Genomic DNA, 24,929 nt, shown 5'->3' on the forward strand with positions numbered 1-24,929 from the left:
TTAATATTACAAATATTACAGCAAATATTACAGGACATAGTATAATTTATTTTATTTTATTCATTTTAATCGCTCGCGTGTTAGTTGTGACGATATTATCATCTCGGTATAAATATATAATTCTTTCTCAGCGAGGTTTTTTTCCCAGCCTGCACTGAATTAACTTTAACGCCGCCTCGTTTAGAAGCAAATACGGAAGCTAAGCTGGAGAAATGTGGCAATAACTCTTATCCTTCGTCCATTTGGGATTTACGATCACACGGCAATTACGAGCAAGTATATAAATACGTTCCCTCGCGATAATTCGATATAATACTCGTCGTTTCTCCGTTTCCGCGCTTCCGTGCGGAAAGTTCTTAGGTAATAAACTGTGAATAAACGGCGGATATATCCGTAGAACTCTTTGCTATATCATCGCGTGAGAGCAAAATAACGGTTTCCGTTCAGCGCGGAGTTTTGATGATCTAATAACTTCGCGATGTAACAAGTAAAAGGATACACGCATCAGTGAAAAATCTTTGACGCGGGAATGTGGAAGTTTATAAAGAAGACTAAAGATTTTATTGCAAACTTGTCAACGTAGCGTAGGTATAATAGCGATATCACATTATATAAATTTGAAGATTAATTGAAAATTTTAAAGGAAAAAAGAAGTTATCATCACATATATTAAAATAAGAAAGAAGTTAATGTAAGCAATATTTTATTTAAAAAACGGTTTATGTTTTAACACAATTACTTTTTACATAATATTTACAGCACATACATATGTGCACGTTGAAATACACGTGCATCCAGAAACGTTTCCTCTCGTTAAATTCTCAATTTTGTTATTGTTCGATGTCATCAGAGTTCTCGACCATGTTTCCATCCAACGTAGAATAACTCTGTGAATCGCCGAGATTTCCAATAGGCACCAAGACTATGTTTCCAATGGCGGCGCAATTAGATTGTTTGCTTTGCGAAAGTGGCACGGTAAACTTGTGACGATTTTTCCGGGATCACGCGAGGACTCCAATCAAGTCGAAGAGTCCCAGTGGGCACTGCGGTTGGTACTTGGAGCAGCTTTCATTGCGGCCGACCAGTTCGGCCTCGACAACATCTCGCGGCAATCCCTCGTGTCTCGAAGTACTCGGACTGAAAGCAGAATTCTCTAATATAATTAAATCGTAACAATGTCGTCTCGTAGTAATTACGTGAGCATTTATTTACGTATAACATTTTCAGCATTAAAGGGATTTCTTTTTTTATTCGAGGATGTGACACAAAGATTGTTATAAGAAAAGGTGATGAACATTTATTACGATTTTGTTAATTTGTAATGTCGCATACTCTAAACGCTCGCGAAAGTTTTAGAGAATCTTGTCTGAGGATTTACATTTTTTCGAAGTGTTTCACCGTGTATCTTGATTCCGCTGAAAACCACGATATGATCTTTTGGCATTCCAACATTCAGGGAAATTAGAAAGCTTCCACACCGCGAATGTGCACGTCTGATAACATCCGCATATCCGCGAACAATAACCTGAAGAAACTGTACGAGTTTTTTTTTTCGTAATCACACGAGTGATCTTCATTTTCCGTCGACATTTTTCGCTCGGAACGCGGCAGTCGCGACGGCAAAAACCAACCCCGGCATCCTGCTGCCTGCATGATAATCGTCATTTCGAGAAAAACCGATTCCGCCGGCCCAATTTTTATATCGTCTTTTGTTACAGCGATACGATCGGTTTATTGGAGTTTTATTTCGTTCTCGTTCTCTGTTTTTTTTCTCCCTCCTCCCATCCGCCCACCGCGCCCTTCCGCCGATTTCCGCCTCTCGCAATCCCTTGTCTCTCTCTGAGGGTGTACGCGAGAGTCCCCCTTCTCGATGAGACGATAAATCTTGAATATCCTGCGTGCTGAAAACGAACCGAATGAAAAATATTCCCTTCACGGTGATGTTTCGCGAGTTTTTTTCCGGACTCGCGAGAGTGAGTCCCATTGCAAGACACATCATGGAATATCCAAACGAGCGGTATCGCACCGCGTTTTCCGTCCACTGGAGTGCCGGGCGTTTCGAAAAGTTTATTACTGGTTTTTATTAAAATTCAAATACACGCGTAACTTCGCGACTTTGTTTTTGTTATCTCGTATAGACCGAATGGAGTTTATTCGGCATTTCTTGCGCAACGAAGAAAACAATGAAAAAGCGCGGTGTATAAGCGTCTGCCGAATCTTTTTTCCAAACTGCAACGTACGTGGAAATTTTAATAACAGAAACGTTTACCGTTGTTATATTGATTTTGTATTAATAGATGTCGATGTGGCGGACTATTTCTCGAATCTCGCCGTTGTTTCTCTTATCCCGTTTCTAACGTGGTTTCCCGTGACTTGTGGCGATCGGCGGTTCGCCAGGAAGAATCTCTCCTGAGACTGTAACACTTCGCAAAAAGAGACACGGAATCCCCTCGTAATTTCACGTTTCTTCTGGCAGTCAAAAAGAGATGAGGATGCATCCGAGCCGGGTGTAATAATGCATCAACGTTAGGCAGCGTGGCGCTAAGAACGAAGACGCGAAACGAGCTCCCTTTGTGTTCTTTTTTTTCCCCTCGGGAGACGGAAAGCCGCGCATTGTCGTTATCATCGTCGGGACGCGACGATGCGCGGAGTTGCGTGTCGGGATACAAAAATCTTAAAGAGACGACCGTGCTTTCCCGTCGTTTGTGTACTTCGCGCGCCCGCATTTTCCGTTCCAGATGCGAGAAGGGTCGTTAGCGGAACTCGCTCTAATAGCTAGAATGGAGAACTGTTTAAAGTTTAAAAAATGTCTGAGGAATCGAAGGGCCTCAACCGCGGAATGTTCCGCGAGAAAATAGTTAAGCGTCCTTCAGTGAGTAAAGCTAGTTTCATGCGTTTCGTTTCGCAAAGCGAAACGTGTGCCAATTTACATAATACGACAAACGCACGTAGGACACGAAAGTAGAAGAGCTCACACGTCGTTTCATATAGACGCGGTGTGCGCGATTCATCAACGCATTATACGATTGTGCAAAGCACATATAGGAGCACTTCGTGTTCGTTCGCCGCGGTATGCGACGTCGACAACGACAATGTCGTTTTCGCCCGCGGGTCCGTGTCCTTTATTCATACGTTCCTGGAGAGCTTATTCCGCGAGAAGGGTCGAAGCCGAGTCGAGCGGAAGCACGTCTCTATAGGGTGGACGGGGGTTACTGCGAGGAAGCCAAATTTGCTTTTCTACGGCGCGTATCTACTCCAATTTGCAGCGCCTTGGAACACCGCGTTTCCGGCTGAAAAAAAGAGGCCCGCGAGCGGCTCTCCTATTCCTCCTTTCTCCTCTATTTTTTTTTTTTTACAGAAAGAGAGAAAACTCGTGTATGCATCTTTTGGCCTGTTTTATACGCCGAACAATACCGTGCAACGCGCGAGGAAGGAGATTCAACAGCGAATTTATAATCAAGATTTACATAGTTTATTTCTGAAAACGACATTGTGTATAAATCGTTTAATGTATGAGCTCTTTTCCGAATAGCGAATGCATTGGGACTCGGGCTAATGATATCCATGAATGTATCATAAAGTTTCGGCCGTTATCGTTAATATCAACGGTAGAACTTACGTGAAGATTACGTGCATGATGTCGCCGATCAACCCGTTGTGTCGGAGCGGGAACTCCGAGGTCTCGCAGATTGCTCTCAGCAGACACTCCCTTCCGGAATACCCGGAGCTACGGCAGATGGGGAAAAATCAAGGAGAGCTCTCACGACGCGAGGCGAGGAATCCGAGGGAGATTTGAAGTGGTACGAGAGAAGATCGCGATGCGGCAACAACTGTTTACTTTGCGCTTTACGATTTTCTAAATACCGGATTGAAGGCTCGTGCGCATACGTAATTCGTACGTACCTATGTATACCTGCGCCAGGCAATGTAACGCAATTCCCAAACGCCCCGAATGCTCGTAAAATGGAGCCGGGAGTGCATTTCGCCTCGAATCTCTCCCCTGATTTCCCTACTGTTCGCTGCCGCAACGTCTAGCGTCTCGGCGAAACTTTTCCCGCGCGCGCGTTCCGCGATCAACGCCGATTCGGGGGGCGATAATCGACGGTAGCGATCGGTTTTATCGCGTCATGCATGTCAATCGGGTCGTTTACGGTATTCTGATTCAACAATGACTAGTTTTATCTATTTTGTCGAAGCGTTAGTAGGTACCGGACGTCGAACATCAGAAGAGGAACTCCAAACGCGATCAGAGAGCGAAAGAAAGGAAATAGAAACGACAAAGGTTTACAATGACCAAGAATTACAAGAAGAATTTTTTTATCATCTTTAGAACTTTGTTACTATTTAACGATAGACAGTTGAATTGAATTTTTTTAGTTCGAGAAAGCATGAATATCGTACGACGTTATTATAGATCGGTCGATTCCAAGATTTTGGATCAGATGGAATATTAATGCCGTAAGGCAACGCGAGAGGATTATATCAGTGAATTAGAAAGACCGCGTTCTCATAACGCGCAGTTATTTGTTTGCAAACTTGCCTCTCGAATTTACTTTCCAGAACTCGATAGATTGTGGTTCTCTCGATATTCCGCTTCCTTCTTTTTACCTCCGTCCAGGGCTCGAGGTACGTTATGTTCGGCGGTAAAGCGTAGTTAGCCTCGAAGAAATACGATAGCGAGATCGAATTCAGAGGATCCTCGAGTGGTACCGCGATAGCGACGAAGATCTGCAAAAAACGTTAATCGCATAATCGCCGCGCGATTATTATTTCTCATTGGGATTGAGAGTAGTTTTAAGAGAACAAGATCTTAACCTTCTCTCTCAAAATCAAGATTCTAACAAATAATTAAAAATGTTTAAAAAAAATTTATATTTAACAAAATAATTAAAATATATTAAGATAAGAACACTCGTGCGCGTAATAATATCGCGACTAGCACAATTTATTGCTATAAAATGTTGTTAACAATATTTTACACATACTCACACCCATATTACTGTTTTTTGGAAATGTTAGACTCCTAATAGGCCGATGCAAAATTTCAGCAATATCCGAGTTTGCCGTCTTTGGTAGAACAATGTGCGACGTCATCGTCAGTGCCAAATTAAACACAAAAAGTCTACAATATAATAAAATCGTCTCGGATTAGACACAATAAAAATGTGTTATCGAGGCAACAAATATATTATTATAGGATATATAAAAACAAACAATTGCATATATTCTCTTTCTTTTTCTTTATTTAATCTCACGATAGTCATGTCTTTCACTTGTTAGAAGGTTAATATATTAAGACATGACTATCGTGGGATTAAATATGGAAATTAGATTAATATTGGATTAGCCAAGTTTATTAGTTTAGTATGCAAGCGGTAATTGATTTGAAAAAAAGAAAATATTGAATTGTGAAGCTTACAACGTTTTCTCTGGCCGGCAACAACACATGGCAGCTGATACTCGTAGAAACCGTCTCAATCTGCAGACTCCAGAACTTTGCGACGATTTCAGCCACCGAAAGATCGCTTTGCGACGTCATAACATGCAGAACCGGTCTGTGGGTGTCACTCTGTACAGTTATAACTGACAATCGTTAATCTGGAGTGCACACGGAAATCTTTTTGTATTAATTAGTCTGCTATCTCCTCGAACATGATATTGATTTGTCGAAAATTTTAAAATTATAACAATTATAACAATTCTTGAAACTACGAATGTGTTAAAATGAAGAAAGTTTGTTTTTTCATGATGACGATTCTTGCGTGAATTTATCGATTCGAAATCGAATCGAATTGTCTCGAGTGATAAATTTCTTACAAGAACTCTGGCAACTTGTATTTCCTAATATCGGAAAATAGTATTTAAATAAGAAATATGAGTTAAAAAAGCAAAGAGAATTTCAAAGATATATATATATAAAAAGAACAGTTATTAAAATGTGATCTGATTTCCAATGTTAGTATAAGCACATTATTTTTAAAGATAGATAAACATAGATATTATGTACTTTTTTTAAGAACAGATAAGTTAAGATAGTTTTTGAAAATTGTTCTCCAAAAGTCCATAGAATCCATATAAATGTATTTAATTTATTCCCCTTCTTTGCGTTTAAATGCATTCATACATACATTCACAAGTTCTCAAATTGCTTTAATAATGAATCCTAATTCTGTAATTAAATTTATACGGAAGAATCACGTTCCTCGTTTCCGCGCGGAGTAGCAACGGATTATCGGTGTTATCGCCTCCGTTGTAAATATTGGTCTAGCGTTTCTTGACACGTCTCTCAACGCGAAGAAATGGTTCGCGAGCTCTCGCACCAAGCGTTTAATTAAATTTGCGTAGGTGCTTCTCGAGCCTCGGAATTCGTTCACGAAGAGGGCGGGGTTATCGTCCGCGATTTTCGGTTACGTTGTTGAAATGCAATTATGATCTCTCTTCTACGATGCATCAAAACTTCATGTGGTAGAGGGGTGGTTGCGATTAAAGAGATCCGAAAGGGCGACTTCTCATTACGCGAAGGTAGAGTGCAGCTGCGGCTTAAACCGCGTGTATATAAATGAGCCCGCGTTCAGCCCGCGTAGCCGCGGCGGATTACGCTCGCTTTTAATTTCTCTTCCTGTTTTATCTCGCTCTTATTTTTTTTCCCTCTCTCGTTTTGCGCGTCGCGTCGCGTCGAAGAGCGATTTCCGCGTTCGCGGAACGAAAGCGCGCAACACGGGGAAACCGCGTAACAAACGGGACAATAATGAAGCGCATAATACGCGATGAGGCGCGGATAATTAAACGGGGCGCGGCTTAATGAAACGCAACGAATGCGGAGTCACGTATTTTTAAGGGACGCGATTAACGTTCGCGTCTCCGCGCCGCGCCGCGAAGATAAGCGTCGCGAGGGCATAAAGCGACGGATTTATGCGCGGACGCGGGCTAATTGATGTAAACGTATTAGTTCTCTTCTCTGTCGCGACTTGCTATAAAGATGTATAAAGAGGATTGCGTGACGCTGGCGAGGATCGTTCACTGTCAAACGCATTCCACGTTCTCATCGTTCTTTTCACGGCGCGTCTCGTCTGCTATATCTTGCTTTTCTTTTTTATTACAATCGTTTAGCTAACGAATGAGAATGTAATTCATCCACAAATATTGCCATACGAAGGATATCTGGTGGAAGGTGGAAGGATATATCTTGATGGAGTATTTTCATATGTCGAGTGTTGATCCATACGTTAACTGAAGGATAAACACGGAATATTAATGGGGATGTGATTAATTCCTGTCCTCTCTCTAGCTAGGATGATTAATTATCCGTTTATTAGATATTCATGAAAGAGATTGATATGGGATGTTTCTAGGATGCCCTAGTGGGCCTTCTCTTGTTTGAAATATATTTATAAAAGATATCATGCTTTACGAGACCCAAAGGTGCTACAACCCAAAAATTAATTAAATAAAGCGGCTTTAATTCTTCGCGAAGTATGGGTACGTTGGTATAGTTATTTTGCGAAGATGCACAAAAAAAATCACATTGTAAATAATTTTTAGTATCACAAAAATTTTATGGTAGCTATTTACTGTCCATGTCTTTAGTATTTTAATAAAAATACTAGACCAGAGTGCGCCAGTATTTTAATAAAAATAATGTTCGAGTATAATACTTACATATAATAAGATAATATAAAATAATATAAAATATAATTAGCGTAATACACTAAGAAAATTCGTTACAATAAATTCGTTTATCACGAACATTTATTTTACGCTATAATACTAGGGTGCCAATTGACGATGAACAAATCCATCTCAACTCCACGCAAACAACGGACGTATGCAATTTATGGGAAACTCGCAGCCGCGTCTATGCTCAGTAAAGAAAAATTAAAGCCACAAGAATCTGCCGCCCGAGGCGCATTCCTTGTTCCTTGTCGGTAAAACGCGATATACTGAAAAATTTGCATGCGGCGGCTATCCAGCTTAAGCTCTTTGTTCGCGTTTTATTATTATCATTTTTTATTGGCGATTGCTTTCACCGTGACGATACTGGCGGCAGAGATTGGAGCTATTATTATAGAATTTTTTTATCAGCCAGGTGACTCCGCCTGCGCTGCTCCGCCGCAATTGAGAGCAGTTCGACGAGATGCGTTTGATGCATTTTCACTTTTTATTATGCATTTATTCAAAGCGCGTTGACGCGAAAACTAATTTTATCTAAGGGTCAAAGTAATTGTTTAAACCATCTTTATTTGATCTGTCGCCGATGGACCTGTCGTTTGAATAAATTTAATTTTTTTTTTTGTAGTTTTGGTTAGTTTGTGTCTTTGAAGTTTATATTGGGTTGGCCAATAAGTCTGTGCGGTTATTTATAAGTAACATTTATAAGTAAAAAACGCACGGACTTATTGGCCAACCTATTATATTTACTGCGAAATTTTTCGCACCGATAGAATAAAACCTTGGCATCGTTTTTCAACAGCGAGCGACGAACTGTTTGAGCTACGTGACCAAACTAGCGCAACAATGTATCTCTCATACGTTTCTCTTCTTTTCTTTTGTCCATCTCGCAATGACTAAAAGTAACCGTGTAACATTTTCAAAGAGCAACATTGATATAAAGAGATTTTACGGAAAGAATCTCGCGCGTCAAATTATGTAAAGTTTCTATTTCGAGAGAGAGAGAGAACGGCGAATAAATTCTGAAGATTTTATATAAATTGTAAAAAGCTACGTTGACTCTTGCACACACATGTCCGACTGGAAGGTTCGTTGTTTATGAAAACCTGGATCTACGTTATTTTGCGGAGTGAACCGCTGCCATAATACACCGCGCGGTTTTCGAGTTTACGGTATTTCATTTAAGCGACACATCCACTCCTTCCTTTTTTTTTTCGTCCTTTTGCTAACGGCAGCCGTACGTTTTCAGTGGCGACGACCGAATGGCTGTTTACCGCAGATGTTTCCTCCTTTTTACGAGGTGAACTTTTCCAGCGCCCAGGGTTTTTCCACATTTTCGCCCGGAAGAAACCTCCGTTAGTTCGCGGGGACGATTTTCTCGGATGGAAGTCAATAGAAACACGTACTGTTGCGCCGCCTAATGCCGACGGGTCACTCGACGCGATACTGTCTTGTCACACGACTGTTTTTACGACCTCCATAACATTAACGCACGTTGAGGAGGGTGTCATTGTCACCGTTCTACGGTCGGCTTTTTTTTACGACCGAAGAGGTTTGGCTGACGTTGATTTGATAGTATAAAAAGACTCGAAGTGTCCGAATGTGAATCAGAATATAGTAACCGACAGCTCAAAAATAAAAAAATGTCAAAAAGTCTGCACATACACACACACACAATATGACTGGTTGCGACAGAGAAAAAATCAAATTTGTTTAAGATTAATTTATTATAAAATATTACAATTTAACATATAAGATTTAGTTGATACTTTCTAGATAAAAAAAACACATTTTTTAGAAATGAGCAGTAAATTAGTCGAACGTTGAAAATAGATGTTAAAAGTTAACAAATGTAAAGCCTCTCGAAAACCTGTCTTTTCGATATTCCATTCGTTTATCTTTCTCTATACAGTCTAGATTTTTTATCGCTTGCCTTTTTTAATTTATATACATAATGCTCATATAACAATGCTACTCTGTAATATATGTAACATTTACAATATATGTAACACATTCAGATCTTACATTTTTCGCCATAAACGCGAGGGGGGACGTTTTCAAGAGTCACAGCCGAACGTGGGAAAGTTTGCGCATGGATCCTCATTGCTGCGTTCTTTTCGCAACGTTTACGCGCGAGAGTGAAACGGCTTCTCCATTGAGACCTGAGTGTTTTCCACGTCATTTCCCTTTTATTTCCGCGTAAGTTACACTACGCATTCTTACACGGGATGCTGGCAATCGGCAATGGAGCGTCTCGACTCCGGCGAGGCCTGCCGACGATACGCGTCGTCTGCGAATCCACGGTGAATCCGTTCGACAAAGGACAATGGGCTCCTCGGGGAGCTGTTACGCGCGCTTCCCGACGCCGTCGACGGCCCGCGAGGAATACGAAATCTTGCTCGAATTGGCGAGAGTGCCATGTCGCCGGAGAAGATCGGTGGAAATACACGCGGGAGAGATGCGCGCATCTTTATCTGGGGAATATAGATACAATTCGCTCGATCATTTCACCCATCTGATCTGAATGGTTATTCCACTGAATTTCCAGTGAATTTTTTGCTTATAAGTTCCTTCACCGTTTCGATTAACTGGTCGACATAAGTGCCGATACAAAATAACTGAAATCTGACAACGCAATTTTCGTTTGTAAATTAAGTTTAATATGCCAAAATAAATGTAAAATACAATGTTGTTGGTCAATTTTTTCAAATTTTTTAGATTATTACGATAAACCTTTCAAGTTTAAAGTTTAATTTAATTTCAAAATGTAAAATTTTTTAAAGATTAAATAATAGAAGAATGAGTTCAGGAAAAATTGTATTCTGAATTCTAACAGGAAGACAGTCTAAAGTGAGTTTTAGTATAAACTCTATTTTTCCAGAAAAGTGAATATTGGTTTGTTTTCGTTTTTAGCTATTATACCGATCAATGTTTGCCTCGATGTTTGCGAGTTTTGGTCTTTGTAATTTTTCAAATATAGGTAATTCTCAAAAATTGCGAATTAAAATAAATGTGAAAGAGAAAAACGCGAGAGTGCCCGCGAGTGCTCATGCAGAATTGCACGTTAAAAAGCATAGTGCGGTTGAAGCGGATTCGTTACCTCCGTTCTCTTTCGAATGTGCTGATATAACGTGAATAAAATCCAACGGGTAAAGGAGTCTCTTCGGAGATCGCTATTGTCCGACGAAGAGGACCCGCGAGCCTACGAACGAGTCGTCGCAAAAACGTGCAGCCGTTCTCCTGCATAATTTATAAGGGAAACTTTGTAAAGGGTGCAGCGAAATTGCCAAGTAAAATGTACGACGACGTCCACCTGTCCACGATCGCTTCGCGAAGTTCGGCCTTGTCAACGCTGTCGTTTCTCTCGTTAAAGCCACAATTTCCACGAAACTTTCTTTACATTGCGCAAGGCGCGCCGCGTTCCCTTTTTCCACTAGGTCAACGTGAGAAAAAAAGAGGACGATCCACTTTTTCGACGAATGAAGACAGCGGCGCGTTAGTCTTCAGCCGAGCGTTTTGCGGGTTTTCCCCCCCTCCCCGACTACATACAGGCGACTCATAAATTATACGGAATTAATGCCTCAATGAAATTTTCCATAATTCTTGAGGTAGCACGGGTTTCGAGCCGAGAACCGGCGATCTGTTCTTTTTATGAATTAAACATTTGCGTTACCTTCGATAAGGCTAAAAACAAATGTCGCGCACGGAGACCGCAGCGTGCTTGCGATTTATTAAATACCGGCAGCTTTTTTTAGCACTTGTCTGCTCTCGGCTAGTCACAGTTCATACATTATAAAGTAAAATCTAGCAGAAGTGGCACACAACTTGACTTTTCCTGGAATATTGATTTTGCGAGATGTGACAGAAGAATAAATGCATAAAGTGGAAACAATGATAATCATGCATGTAATGATAATTATTGTATATAGACCGAGAGTTTCTTTAATGCGACGATCACACACGGCATGTTTTAACGAGGTAAAATAAATCGAACGAATTTTCATAAAGTCACTTTCAACTTCAGGTGGAATTGCTCGTAAAATCGGCATGTTTCTCGCGTAATTACAACTGTCTGAGAAATATTTCGTGATACGTTCTGGTCGGCTCGTGGCAAAGAATAAGGTTTCCACTTATGAAGCTTCTGAAAAAGTCCGTTGACTCTTGGAGTTAATCCGACGTTATTTTTGATGCGACGAGCTCCGAGTCGTTTAAACTGGCCACTTTCCGCGACAGAGATGTCACGGTATAAAAGCGTGGGGCACTGTAATCTCCGGGAGAGATGACCGCAGAGCGCTGTAATTTTAATCGCGCGACTTTGATAACGTTGCATGCGCGTATGCGCGACGGCGAAAAGGGAATCGAAAGGGAATCGCGCAAAGAGAATCGAAATTGCGACGTCTGTCGACCTCTCTCCTCTCTCCCGCGCGCAGACATACGCCCCGGAGTCGATGAAAAATTGATGCACTGCAGATAGGACTGACGTTATGAGGCGCTTCCCGGGTTTGACATTTGTATTAAACGATATCTCGGCAACTGAAAATTGCTAGAAGGAGATAAAATGTATTTTTTTATATTAAATAAACAGATGCGCGTTTTAAAATCTATTAATCACGAACAGTTTGGGCAATTTGAAGTTGGTTTCTCTATAAAGAAGGCAAGAAGAAAATTGAAATGTCGAAGAGTTTAATAATTAGATGACTGCAATTTAAAATTGGAAAAGAATTGCGATATTCTTTGTAGACTTCCATAGTTACAAACTCCGATAATAAAAGATTCCCTTGTAATTGCTGAGGTAATGCAATCTTTTTCCGAAGGTGCTTACAAATGTGCGATGTCTTTCATAAAGAGTTTGTTCAGGAAACTTTACTTTAAGTTTTGCTCTCGAAAACCTCGCGCGCCGCTTAAAACCTCAACTCGCGTTTCGTTTACGTTTGAGGCGTCGGGGATATTCCGTTGTATTGGGAAAAGATAAATGATCCTCCGAGTAGAGCTCGCGTCGCTGGAAACGTTTCAAGCTGGAAAAAGTTTCAATCGTTTTTCTTCCCATTCGTTTTCTTTCATTCGCGGCGCGGCGCGGGAGAGTATTTACCAAGCCAGTTTCCGTCCTTCTTGCGATTATGGGATTTTATGTGATTGCTTATGAGGAAATATTAGGCACTGTTAGCTCGATGCATTTGGCACAGAAGCATAAGGAATATAAGTTCCACTGTAAATAAATCTTGTCTACGCCAAAAGCGAACGCTTCGATCGAGTTTTCAACGATATCAACGGTATGCAGCGATATTCACAAATACAAACCAAGTTTGGTTTCTTTGCCCGTTATCGAAATTCACATGTAAGTTATTGAGGTTGCCGTTACAGAGTTTTATTACACATAAATACAATTTTGTTTTTATCACAAAATTATATTTTTTTATTTAAAACATATCTTGTAATTAAATCATTACTTATAGATACATATGTATAAACAGGCTAAAAAGTCTGTGACTATCTTTTCATAAAAGAGGAAGTAACTGTATAAAAAGATAAATAATTAAATACATATCTCTTCTGAGAAAAGATGATAAAATTTATATTAATTTATATATTACTGGCAAAAAACGATTTCTTAAAAGATATATATATATATATATATATATATATATATATGGAAGACATGTTCTTTCTTTCTTTGTAAAGAAAATTTAATTCAAAATTATAAATTTATTCATGAGTTGCAAAAACAATTTGATTATATAGGCGCAGTTAATAGATTTGAAATTAAGATAAAAATAGATGTATTAAAATTAAGGGTAGAAAGTGCGGGAGAGTACGCGAGAATGTAGGCGGGGCGCTCGAAATAAAAAAAGTAGGAAAAATAAGCACGGATAATCCTCGTCAACATCGTTTTCCGTGGTTATGGAATCGAGCCTTACTTTTCCTTCACCATTATGAGATTTTCTGACGTCAGCTATCCGCCGTCTGTGAAATGCGCGGGTATTAAACTACCCCGTTCCCGCGCACAGAAGCCGGAGGATTGAAGACAGTTTTCCGCGGCGAGCTCATCGCGCTTGCACACCGAATTTTTCGATAATCACCTTTCATAACCACGTTTTCTCGGTTACCTTTTTCCACCCTACTTCGGAATATCCTTGCGGCGACGCGTCCCGGCGAGCCGATATCGCCGTATCAACTGGTTACAATCAACTCCACGGGAAAATGCGCGACGGAAATATCCCCCGTACACATTCTGTATCTGTATATTTTTTATTCTATTGCTCGGAATAATTTCCCAACGTAAAGAAGAACGCGAGCGAGTGTACATCAGGGTGATTCGCCGCTACCCTGTGAGACGCACCGCTTTCCGCGTTTCTTCATTCGCTCGGATACACTTTATGCCGGCCAGAGCGGAGACTACGTTATTGCTAACGGGCATTTTTAATATCGAGCGAAAACGGCAAAGGCGTGTTGCCGGCCATGCACTTGTTATTAGTAGCCGTTTCGATATTAACGATAGAGCGATCGTCGACCCGATCTCTCTCGCTGGGCGTGGCGAGAGGATACTTCGAAAGTGGGTCGACGAGCGCAGCTTTTTAAATAGCGAGCTTTTCACGATCTCGAGCAACTTTAATCTCGAGCATTTTTCAATACCTATATCGACAGAAATTTATATTCCAACATGTCGTTCGTATGATTACAGGGAAATGAGCTGTTTCGAGCATAAATTCTAACGTCGCATAATACACGTCGTATTAAGCGTCACGCGATTGGATATTATTACATGTTTGTGCAAAAATTTGCACATATTTTTCCATCAATCTTTTACTACTCGTGCATTCTCGTTACATATTATCGAAAAATCATGGTATATTAATTACATTTTTATTTTTTTATACATGATCCAGATTATTAACGAAAATTTTATAGGAATTCTCCTAGAAATATCGGTTTCGCGTTACATTTATGGATTTATGAAATGCGCAATTTGAAATGCGATTTTTTTAATATCCAACGTTAGATTACTTTGTATAAATCCCGAATTAAAATTCTATTAAAGTGAACATTGAAAATTGTTTGAAGAATATACACTTGATGTGTGTTCGCGTTATTTCGCTAAAATATTTATATTCTTTTAGTAATATGTTTAATTAATTAGAAATTATAGAATCGATTCTGGATTTGTAAAAAAAAAGAAATGAGAAATTATATAAATAAAATAAATTGAATTTTATAGATTGTTAATAGAATCAATATATAATTAAATGAAAGGAAAATTTAAGTTTAATATTAAACTAGATTATTGGGAATACATTCGATATATATGGAATGTACACATAGTGATTGCCTACTTTCGTTTCGGATACTTATACATTTTCCTCGCAAACATTATCGAGAGTTCAATTCATTGCTTCATCTTTATCAGCATGAATAATGCATTTCTATTCATACAGCAGAATTAATTATTACAAAACTTCCGCGCACGCTCCTATCTTGCTAGCATCAGTTCTTCAAATCTATAAGAAGATTTTCCGCTGTGGCGCATCTCACATTGATCTCGCTTAAGTCATGAGAACCCGCATCTGAACGAGCTGTTCGCGCAAATTTATTGATTTGCCAGTAATCAAAACCCTTTCAGAGCGATTACGTCGCTGAGATTAATTACGAGATTAACTGCCGTGTCAAATAACCGCGACGAGATGACGCCACGACGGTCATTGTTATACATACAAACAGAGACAGAGAGACAGAGAGAGAGAGAGAGAGAGAGAGAGAGAGAGAGAGAGAGAGAGAGGGGGGGAGGGATAGGGAAGAAAGTTTTTCATGCATTCAATTAAGAATAAAATTTAAATAATTGTTATACTTTGAGAAATATTAATAAAACTATATAAAATTTTTATACATCTTTAATATATCTTTGTGTACTTCTACATATTTAATAATTCATTTCTCATATATGTACTACATATGAAAGGAAATCATATCCGCCTGTGTCATTGCTCATAAACCTCACAAAGTCAAAGCGCTTCCGTTCATTATCTGCTTAACTCGCGGTGGCCGACTAATCAGCGCTATTAATTGCGATAATTGGCGCGCTCGGCCGCCTCGACCGAGCGGCGTCAAATCGTCATGCAGTCCTGACGGTGTGTTTGAGAATGCGAATCCCTCGTACGTTCTCGCTAGCCGTTCTGTGTGTCTACCTTCATGATATTTATGCCGCCACTTTATCTCAAAGTAGCGGCTGGCTTACGCGCGATAAGAGATACCTGGTGTTTCCGCCACCAGGCAGAGACTATACTCCGACAAAAGTTCAGGTATGTATAAGTTCACAGGCTCCAAAAGTGTTCTGAAACAAAACAAACGGGACTGGTATGAAACATCGCGGTTAGGCCAATATTTCAACGGGACTATTAAGGGATATTGCTAAATAAAAAATTGAGATTTATTTCTTTTATTTTTACTTTCAATAAGTATAAAAAATAGTTATCGTTATATATTTGAAATATGCGCGATTGACTATTTTCCTTTTTTTTTTATAAACTGACTGTGCTATATATATGTCAAAATGTTTCTTATCAAATTAGAATTAATAATAATCAGCGCAGGATTGCTCGGCGTAACGTACCAGAAAAACGCCTTAGTTTTTTATTTAGTTCGGACCTTATAACAAAGTTCACTTGACCTCGAAATTAAATAAAAGTTAAATAAAAATCGGCCCGTTAGCGTGTTATTCGGATCGTTTTGTACAATCTCGACGGCGGGTGACACGTTTGATGGAGAATTCGCGATATCGCCGGCTATTCGAATCACAGAGTTTCGGGACATCCATTTTCCGATCTAATTTCGTGTGGTTGTACCACGATCGCTGGCGGCACTGGAGAGCGAATGGTAGAAGCGAGAGGGGGAGGACGGGGAGGGGGATGATTCGATCTCTGGTTGTGGCAAACGATCGATGACACCTTCCTATATTTGAAAACCGTTCCAGTTAATCCTCGGCCTCGGTTTACCCATGGAAGTTGACGTCAGCATGATTATCGGCTACGTGATGAAATTTAATTACGTCCTGCCGTATAACGCCTCGTACTTGACGGATCCATACGTCCGCTATGACAGATCGATCAACCGCCATGTCGAGCCTGATGGAAATGACGCCTCTCCGCCAAATGCGAAAGGTATCATGTTCTTTGCCTGCGCGGCATGTGAGATTAATTGAAGCTATTGTCCGTCCAGAGGGACGGACTTTCCGCTCAACTTGCGTCAGGAATAAAATAATCTCGAATCATTATTCAAATGGCTAATTCGTAGCATTAGTCTGTATTATTAGCATAATTCTGTATGAATTAATTGAAACTATTGTGATAGTATCTATTTCCATTTAGAGGGTCTTCACACGTTTTCACGTATAATATAAAATGATATCTCAAATCATTGTCCAAATTATTGGACTCGCAGTGTTAATCGTAGCAAATTTCTGTTATAGAAAATTTCTGTTACAGAATATTATCAAATTATTTATTGTCATTAATTCTTATATTGGAGTTTAATATCGCTTGCGAGTTTCAATTTCGCCACACTAGGTGTATACTGCACCTAGCTATTTTTAACTATTAATAACTCTTCAGATATTTTTAAACATATTTTTTAAATTTAAACGTCAGAAAAAGCCCGAATCGAATTTTTTTTAAACTCCATAAACGCTATTTGCTTCAAAAAATTAGTTTTTTAAAATGCCGTATTATATGTATAAAAGGGATAGTCATTTTTTAATTTTTTAGAAAAAATAGGAAATAATGATTTCTTTAAAAAACTATCTAATCACACATGGATGTAGTATATCCAAGACCGATTTTAATGGTATCCCCGATATCTACTAAACAGCAGATGTGACTGCACTGGGGAGTCACAGAGAAAAACAGAAGCTTTTTATCCTCCAATTCCGATTCCCTACTTTCCACTATATAGAAACGGCGAGCATTTCGATAACAAACATGGGTGTGGTACGCCCAATGTGATGTTCTAGAATTAATATACATTCGAAAACTGTTGATATTCTGATTCAATCTGAAGATTATACCGTATACATATAAGCATTTGCACATCTGAGAATCGGAAGGAAATAAACGTCATCGATTGTGCTTTTAATCGGAGTGAAGCTATCCGACCTGACGCGGATGCTGCTGCACGCACCTAATTGATATAGAAATACAAAGTTTATCCTGAGGATCATTCATGATTCCGGATCTTCGCGAAAAAACCTCCGGGCGAAAGATAGAGCTTATGAATTTTGCGTTCTTCTGCTTCTCAGGTGCACTGCCGCCGCGCGTCGCGTTGATACGTTCGAAAAGGAGAGATAGCGAACAGTCAGATAGCGAAGAGAAAACGTGTGATATTATATGTAAAGCGGCGTTTACACGCGCAATGATTAGTGGCGTCAACTGACTGGCATTCATTGGCGCCAGAAGCCGACTGGCAAACTCACAAGTGTTTACACAGTGATGCTATATTGGCGTACAATATGGAAAATATTTAACATTTATTAATTAAACACACAGTAAATGACAGCAAGCATATAACTTCAAAATTTGATATGCTTCGGCCAATAACCGCCAGTAAACGCCACATTACTAGCGCCAGTTTGTATCAAGTGCAATGTTTACACTTGCATTTTTACTGGCGCTAGTCGATTGGCGCCACTAATCATTGCGTGTATAAACTCCCCAGGCAGCGTTGACAAGATGCATCTTGAGTGGAATACCGTCCCTCGAAATCTGACGAGTGTATAAATAGTCGGGACTCGATGAGCGAAAAACGAGGCTTAATACCGGGATAAGGATCGGATCCTTCTCCTTTCCATGTTAATAAGCCCACTTTTGTTGCGTGACTCGTACGTTTATCTCCTGGCACAATGGACGTTAATCCCGCTCCTTTATCAAAGGAGCTCTCTCCCATGATCTCGTTAATCCGACGTAACCTAGCCTGGATCCCTCCTTATTTTTTTTTGCCGTATCTCTTCTTACGCTGTATCGGACTCGTAGTGACTTGTGGCGTTTGATCTTCAGATACTTGACGGTCTTTGAAGATATTTTCCGAGATATTAATCGGTTTCAATACAGCAAGAAAAAATAATAATGATTTAAAAAACGTGATGTTACATTTATATCATAAACTTGTATTCTATCTATACATATAGAGCTTCAATCTTAGAGAAAGATCTTCAATCTCTATTATGAAATGAGAGGAATATTTTTATTTGTATATTACTTTGAAGCATACATAACTTTATTAATTAATTTTAAGATAAATTATAAAAAATCTATTGAGTACCTGCTTGTGAATAAAAGTTTGAAGTTCAAGGTAAATATTTAAAAATAACGGCATATTCATGAACGTTTCGTGCTACATACTTTACTTTTTCTTTTTCATAATTTTAATATTGCATTTATTTGTATTATGTTTTTGCGTGTATATCATCTATGTTTCTATTATTATTTTTTCGATGTGAAGCGGCTTTGATGTCCAGATGGGAGTATTACGAAATCCTCGAGTCGGTCTTCGAGTCTACGCGTTCGGGGAAAGCCTGCCTTTTGAAAGCCATTTGCGAAGCCGCGGCGGTACCTTTTAGACGGAGCCATACCCTGACTGCACAGCTCGCCCATATTTTCCTCACGTAAGCGTTAATCCGGCAGGTAGTCTCTTAGAATAATCTTTAGCTAAGCCCGGAATAGCTTCGCGATTAAGGAACTGTTACATTTGCGGCTTAGGAATGTGAATAGTTCGCGCTACATACGCGGCCCTATTATGCGGCATATCTACGCCCAAGTGCATACGGGCACCTTACTAGACATTTATTCAGAATGAAATGATTGTACGTTCTATCTAAATGATATTTGTATTATAATAATTGCGAAATAATTTATTTTATTTTATTGAACAACAAGCGCAATAAGCGCGTTTTGCTATCGACACGTTTTCGTGACATTTTTTGTTTTATATAATATTTCTTCATGTGAGAAACAACAGAGTTGCGTTTTAAAGATATGTAGTTATTTTTAATTTTTATAATACAAATATTTCAGGCCTTCCACCACATCTGAACCATTCAGAAACGCCTTTGATCAAGAATATCGTGCCGCTGAAATCGCAGGTCAACAAGACTCCAACAGTTGCGACGATTTATTTCTGGAGTGCACGGAAAGCCTCTTAGATTATTTTACCGAGCTAAAATAACTATGTTAGTCCATTGTCATTGAGAGATTTTTATCTTAGGTTTTAGTTACGTCTTTATGTTTAATCAAGGCTATTAGGATTTGTGGATGTCATGCAAGGATGCCATTTTTATCACGATAGCAGAAGCAGCAGAGCTTTCCTTCGTTGCAATTGTATGAGAAGACATTATTTATCGCAGTATATATTTTAAAACAAAATATATTTTACCGTCTACGATATATTAAATAATGAACTTAAGCCATTAATTATTAACTGGTAAACGAGATGACTTTATCTACCTATATTCTTAATCTCAGCTCAAATTATTTTATTTTTAATGACAAATTTAAATTACATTCTTAGACAATTACACACCTTGCTCTAGAATATTTTAATATAATTGTATGTACGAAAGTATGCGATACACACAATGAGAATGAAATTGCAGAGATTTTGAGATCCAAACAAAGCATCTTTTTTAATAACAGTTCCGTTATACCGCGTCATGATTAGTGGCCGATCTTCTTGACCTCTTTAAATTTCGAGCGAGCCATTTTCTCTTCGCATGCACCTGTTGTCGAACGAGAGTATTGGCAATAACATCCGATAACTGCGTCACGTTCAGTCGCAAGCAGCGCGTCCTTCATTCTTCTTTCATGTGCTTCCTCTCGCCATTTCCTTCGTCCATTTACTTCCATTCCGCCCATTGTTCTGTTCTTTAATATTTGTAATATCAGGTCGGACACGACTGTGCGACAGAGCTCGTGTAATTTACGACCCTAAGAAAAAGAATCTTGCATGCTTCGACGTAAATGTGCACTTAAATGTCCTGAAATGAAACACCAGGAATAACGATCGATCTTTTTTGTAACGTGAGCAAATTATTTTTGAATGATTAAAAGTCGAGCTAACAATAAGTCAATTATCCCTCATTCCGATAATTTGATTTTTTTAAATGTTGTTTGTGGGTGCGAAAGAAAAAGCACGACTTAAGCAATTATACTTGAAGCGCAGCTTGTATTTCGAAAAATTAGAGATTTCAGTGCCACATGGTTTTGAATAAATGAAAAGGCACCAGACTTTCGTGAAAAAGAACGAGATAAAAAATCTCGATGTTCATTATCCTAGATAGATAAACGCGACGTGAAAAGTAGGATTAGGTGATTTGAAGTTTGCTAGCGATCAAAGTAGCGAAAAAGAGATAATAAGCAGCCTTCGAGAATCTTGCACTAGGAGTTCAAGGTTACGGATATTCTGGAGGCGATAATATAGAAGATACTGACGCTATAGAATCGACGATGAGAGCTGTTACATTGTTTCAAATTTCGCGAATCTATTTTATGCTATCACCGTCACGTGTGTATATTTTTTATCAAGTGGTGTCCAATCTATCGTCCGATACCTGAATTTATGGAACACTATATGATACTTTTTATGTAAAACTCTTTACACCAATTGTTCCAGTTTGCGAAGAGCTCTTTATTTTTGATTGCCGTTAAATCGAAAACTTTTGAAGCTTTGACATTTTTTTTTCGAGGGAAGTCTCGAGATTAAGCTCAGAGATCGACTAGCGGGAATTGTTCTCGGGAATTCGTGCTTTTGTTAGAATTACGAATTGTTAACATGCCAGTTAACTAGCCAACTAGAACCGCTTGATTTTATCGAGTGGACAAGGCAATTGACTTAGTTCGTATGTATCGTCGTGGATTTCGCCGCGTGGAATTGAATTACAACTCCAAGACGACAAGTAATAAAACTCACCCTTCTCGCGTATATCCTAGTTCGACTGTTCGTCGAAATAAAAGGAAAGGAATCAACTTTCTCTCAGTTACCTTCTCTGGGGATTATCCAAAAAGATATTGATCGACAAGCAAGTTTCCGATTCGCAAGGTGGATTTAATATGTAACGCAGCTGCCGAAATATTCAAACATAAATGATCGACGAGAAAAGTTATTATTATCATCAATTTGTATCAAGTCTAAAGAGTCTGTCTATTACATTCCGAAGTTGTTAACAGACTCTTCAGACTTGATACAAATTGATAATAATTACTTTTCTCATACACACGTTAATTATGTAAAGCAAGACATTATGACGAAACGTTAAAAGAATTGAAGCGGAAGTTCTCATTCCCACGCTTTCGATTTCCGGGCACTTTGTCATTCATTTCAAGCCACTTCTAAGGTGCTGACGAACGGCGGGTATTTTTTTCAATTTTCGCTTCAAGCGGCGTACAACTATCGTGGAAAATGGATCCTCCGATACCGCCATTGTTGACCAGCGTGATAAACTGACCCCGCATACGTCTTCTTTTGTTTCAGAAATACCCCCCTTTCCCCCGCACGCTGTTACGTAACCATTTATTTTTAGTTCACCGCCGATTTTGTGCATTGTATCCCGCAATCCGACCTCTCCCGATATAAAGAGAAATGAATCGAAGCCGCAGAAACGTTTCCTGCCACGCTGCGCGCTGTCGAGGATACACTTTGCACGGATCCTGTTCTTTAACCGAGGCGTCCGTTCTCGCGATACGACAATTTAATCCTGCGATGCATTATTCTTTTTTTTTCCATTTGCATAACATGTAAGTATAACATTCGCAGCAATGATATGCAGACATGAAATAAGAAAGTCAGATTTCTGTATGTAGAATTTTATTCTCGCTGAGCAACGCGATGGTCAAGAAAAGTTTTCACCGAGGAATAAATCTTTCCTTTTTTTTTGTTCCGTTTGCTTTCGGTCAAGCTGCATCTCCACATTTTCTTCGCGAGGATTCGTGGACGAATGGACGTTGCTTAGCTGGATGAATACGCGTTTTGCATTCAGCCGCAGCCGTCCGACGGCGATTCTGCGCGTATATGTACATAACGAGGGGGAGTTTTATGAGATCGTACGGTCGCCGTGATTCAATTTAGCATCATGAACTCTCGCCGACTCACAAAGATATTCCACGATGTTACGAGATTACGAGGATACGAGCGCGCTCGAGATCCTTGCGCGGCGAAACGAAACTTCGCCTTTTATTCTTGTTACCCGCTGGCCATTTTTCTTCGCGAACAAACCGACCGACCGACCGTCCCCGCCCTCGCACAAATTTTCGCTAAGATTTTATTACGTTACTGGATCATCCGTTTAAAGGCCTGCAAGATATCCGCCGCCGGCTACCGTCGATCATGACGTTGTCCGAAGTTAGAAACGCGAACGATTCTTCGTAATTTACGGCCGTGGAGAAAGAGAAAAGTATGTCCGCGAGAAGAAAAAGAGTTTAAATTCAAAATTATTGGCTCTGACGTACGATTTGTATCATCGTAATCAGATACGGAGAGAATTTTTTGTTATATTTTACCCTCAAATTTACTACAAACTTGGGACAACTTGGCAACCAAAGAATTTTTAAAATATACAAAAGACATTTTACAAACAACGTGATAAAAATTACCAAGTAGATTGGTAAATTTTGAAAAATTGAAATTTCCTAGATATATATTTTAGTAAAATTAATCAAACATATATTATATTTTAATGTAATAGACATTAATATTTTTTATTATGGTAGATAGATATTAATCAGAATAGCTCGCATAAAATTTTTGGTGGTACATATTGTCCCACAACTACCATGATTTCAGGGTAAATTTTAAGAGAAAATTCTCTCCGTGGAGAAACGTTTATTCCTGTTTTATTATTCTTCCTCGTTGAAATCGACTACTACGAGGTAATGTATAATACACGGAATATAATATATAGTATAATATATGTATAATACAAATACGACCGAAAAGGGAATTTACCTTTGACCTTTTTATTCCATTGTAGACAACCCTTGGAAGTCGTTTTGAAAGAGAGGTCAATGTTGTTGCTATTCCACGAATACAGTCGGCGACTCCGTATGACTGAAGACACCATACAGAAAGCTAAAGCAGGACTTAAAAAGGAAGATGTTGCTTTATTGCCCTTTTTCATTCTTCTCTTCGATTTTTTCATTCTTCTGCTCTCTTTTTCATAATGCGACTTCGATTTAAGCTCAGGCCGGAGGCTATGGTTTTGTCGCTTTTATCGAGAAAACTTTTTTCTGTGACGCTATCAGTGAAGTGCCGATCTGTTTATTTTTAGTGCGACATTAAGGTGATATCAGGTGATAAGGAAAATGGGGCACGAACGCAGTTTTCTTTTCGCGGTTTTCCGACGCGATGTAGATTTTTTTCTTGATGTACGTGGAGTCATCGAACTCATCTTGGCACTCGACAACTTGCGATAGGATTCGTGGAACTGGCGCGGATTTTTAGGAAAAGAAAAATTTGCAAGCGTTGTAAAGAAAAATGCATGGTTACTGGAGTGTAACGTTTTAATTATAAGAAAAGCTGAAAGAGAGATAGATTTAAAGTGGAGATTCTCAAAATTTCTAAATAACGTATTTTTGGGGGGAGAGGGAAAGATCATACATAATTATTGTAATGCTTTTTGATATAGATCTGACCAGAATTTCTGCAAATTTAATGGATTAAGTGGTAATGATAAATCAAAGCCAGAAATTTGGCGAAGCATTTTAATGTCTTTCTGCAATGCAGAATTCCATAATGCACCAAATTTGAAGCTGCAACAATCCATAACTTTAAAACATATTCATATTTTTACGTTGAGAAAAAATAATATACTTTATTTTTATTCGTAAATTTAAACATTAACTGCAGCAAATATCGAATTCTTTTATTACTTTGTGCTTTACATGGAATTAGAATTATTAGAACCAGATTTGACGTGATACAATTAGCGCGTAATCTTTTCTTTAGCGCTATCATGCTTTTCAAGTGCAAATCAGGAAAGAATTTAATTGAATTTAAAAAAAAACACGCTTATTTCATAACATTAATAATTCCTAACGGCGACGCAGATGATTAAAGCGGCTCCACCGAGAGATACGTGTCCACTATGCACGCGATACCGAGATGTGGCAAGCACGCATTTGCTCTTTCGCATATTACACCATTTCGCGTTACGACGAGACATTTAATTCGCGTGACATGACAAAGGTGCGAAGAGGTCTCATCATGACGTAACTTTTAGCAGCCGTGTATTG

At 39.1% G+C, this 24,929-nt stretch overlaps 1 protein-coding gene across 1 annotated transcript; it reads right to left on the reverse strand.

Moving 5' to 3' along the window:
- Nucleotides 1-722: 722 nt before the first annotated feature.
- On the reverse strand, nt 723-5,646 carry LOC139820982 (uncharacterized). Its single transcript, XM_071791629.1, has 5 exons — nt 5,420-5,646; nt 4,990-5,122; nt 4,541-4,728; nt 3,620-3,727; nt 723-1,137 (listed from the first exon to the last, which is right to left on the reverse strand). The coding sequence occupies exons 1-5, from the start codon at nt 5,446-5,448 to the stop codon at nt 1,002-1,004; spliced, it is 594 nt and encodes a 197-aa protein (XP_071647730.1). The 5' UTR covers nt 5,449-5,646; the 3' UTR covers nt 723-1,001.
- Nucleotides 5,647-24,929: the final 19,283 nt, after the last annotated feature.

This window comes from Temnothorax longispinosus, chromosome 10 (genome assembly GCF_030848805.1).
Source record: "Temnothorax longispinosus isolate EJ_2023e chromosome 10, Tlon_JGU_v1, whole genome shotgun sequence".
Taxonomy (NCBI): domain Eukaryota; kingdom Metazoa; phylum Arthropoda; class Insecta; order Hymenoptera; family Formicidae; genus Temnothorax; species Temnothorax longispinosus.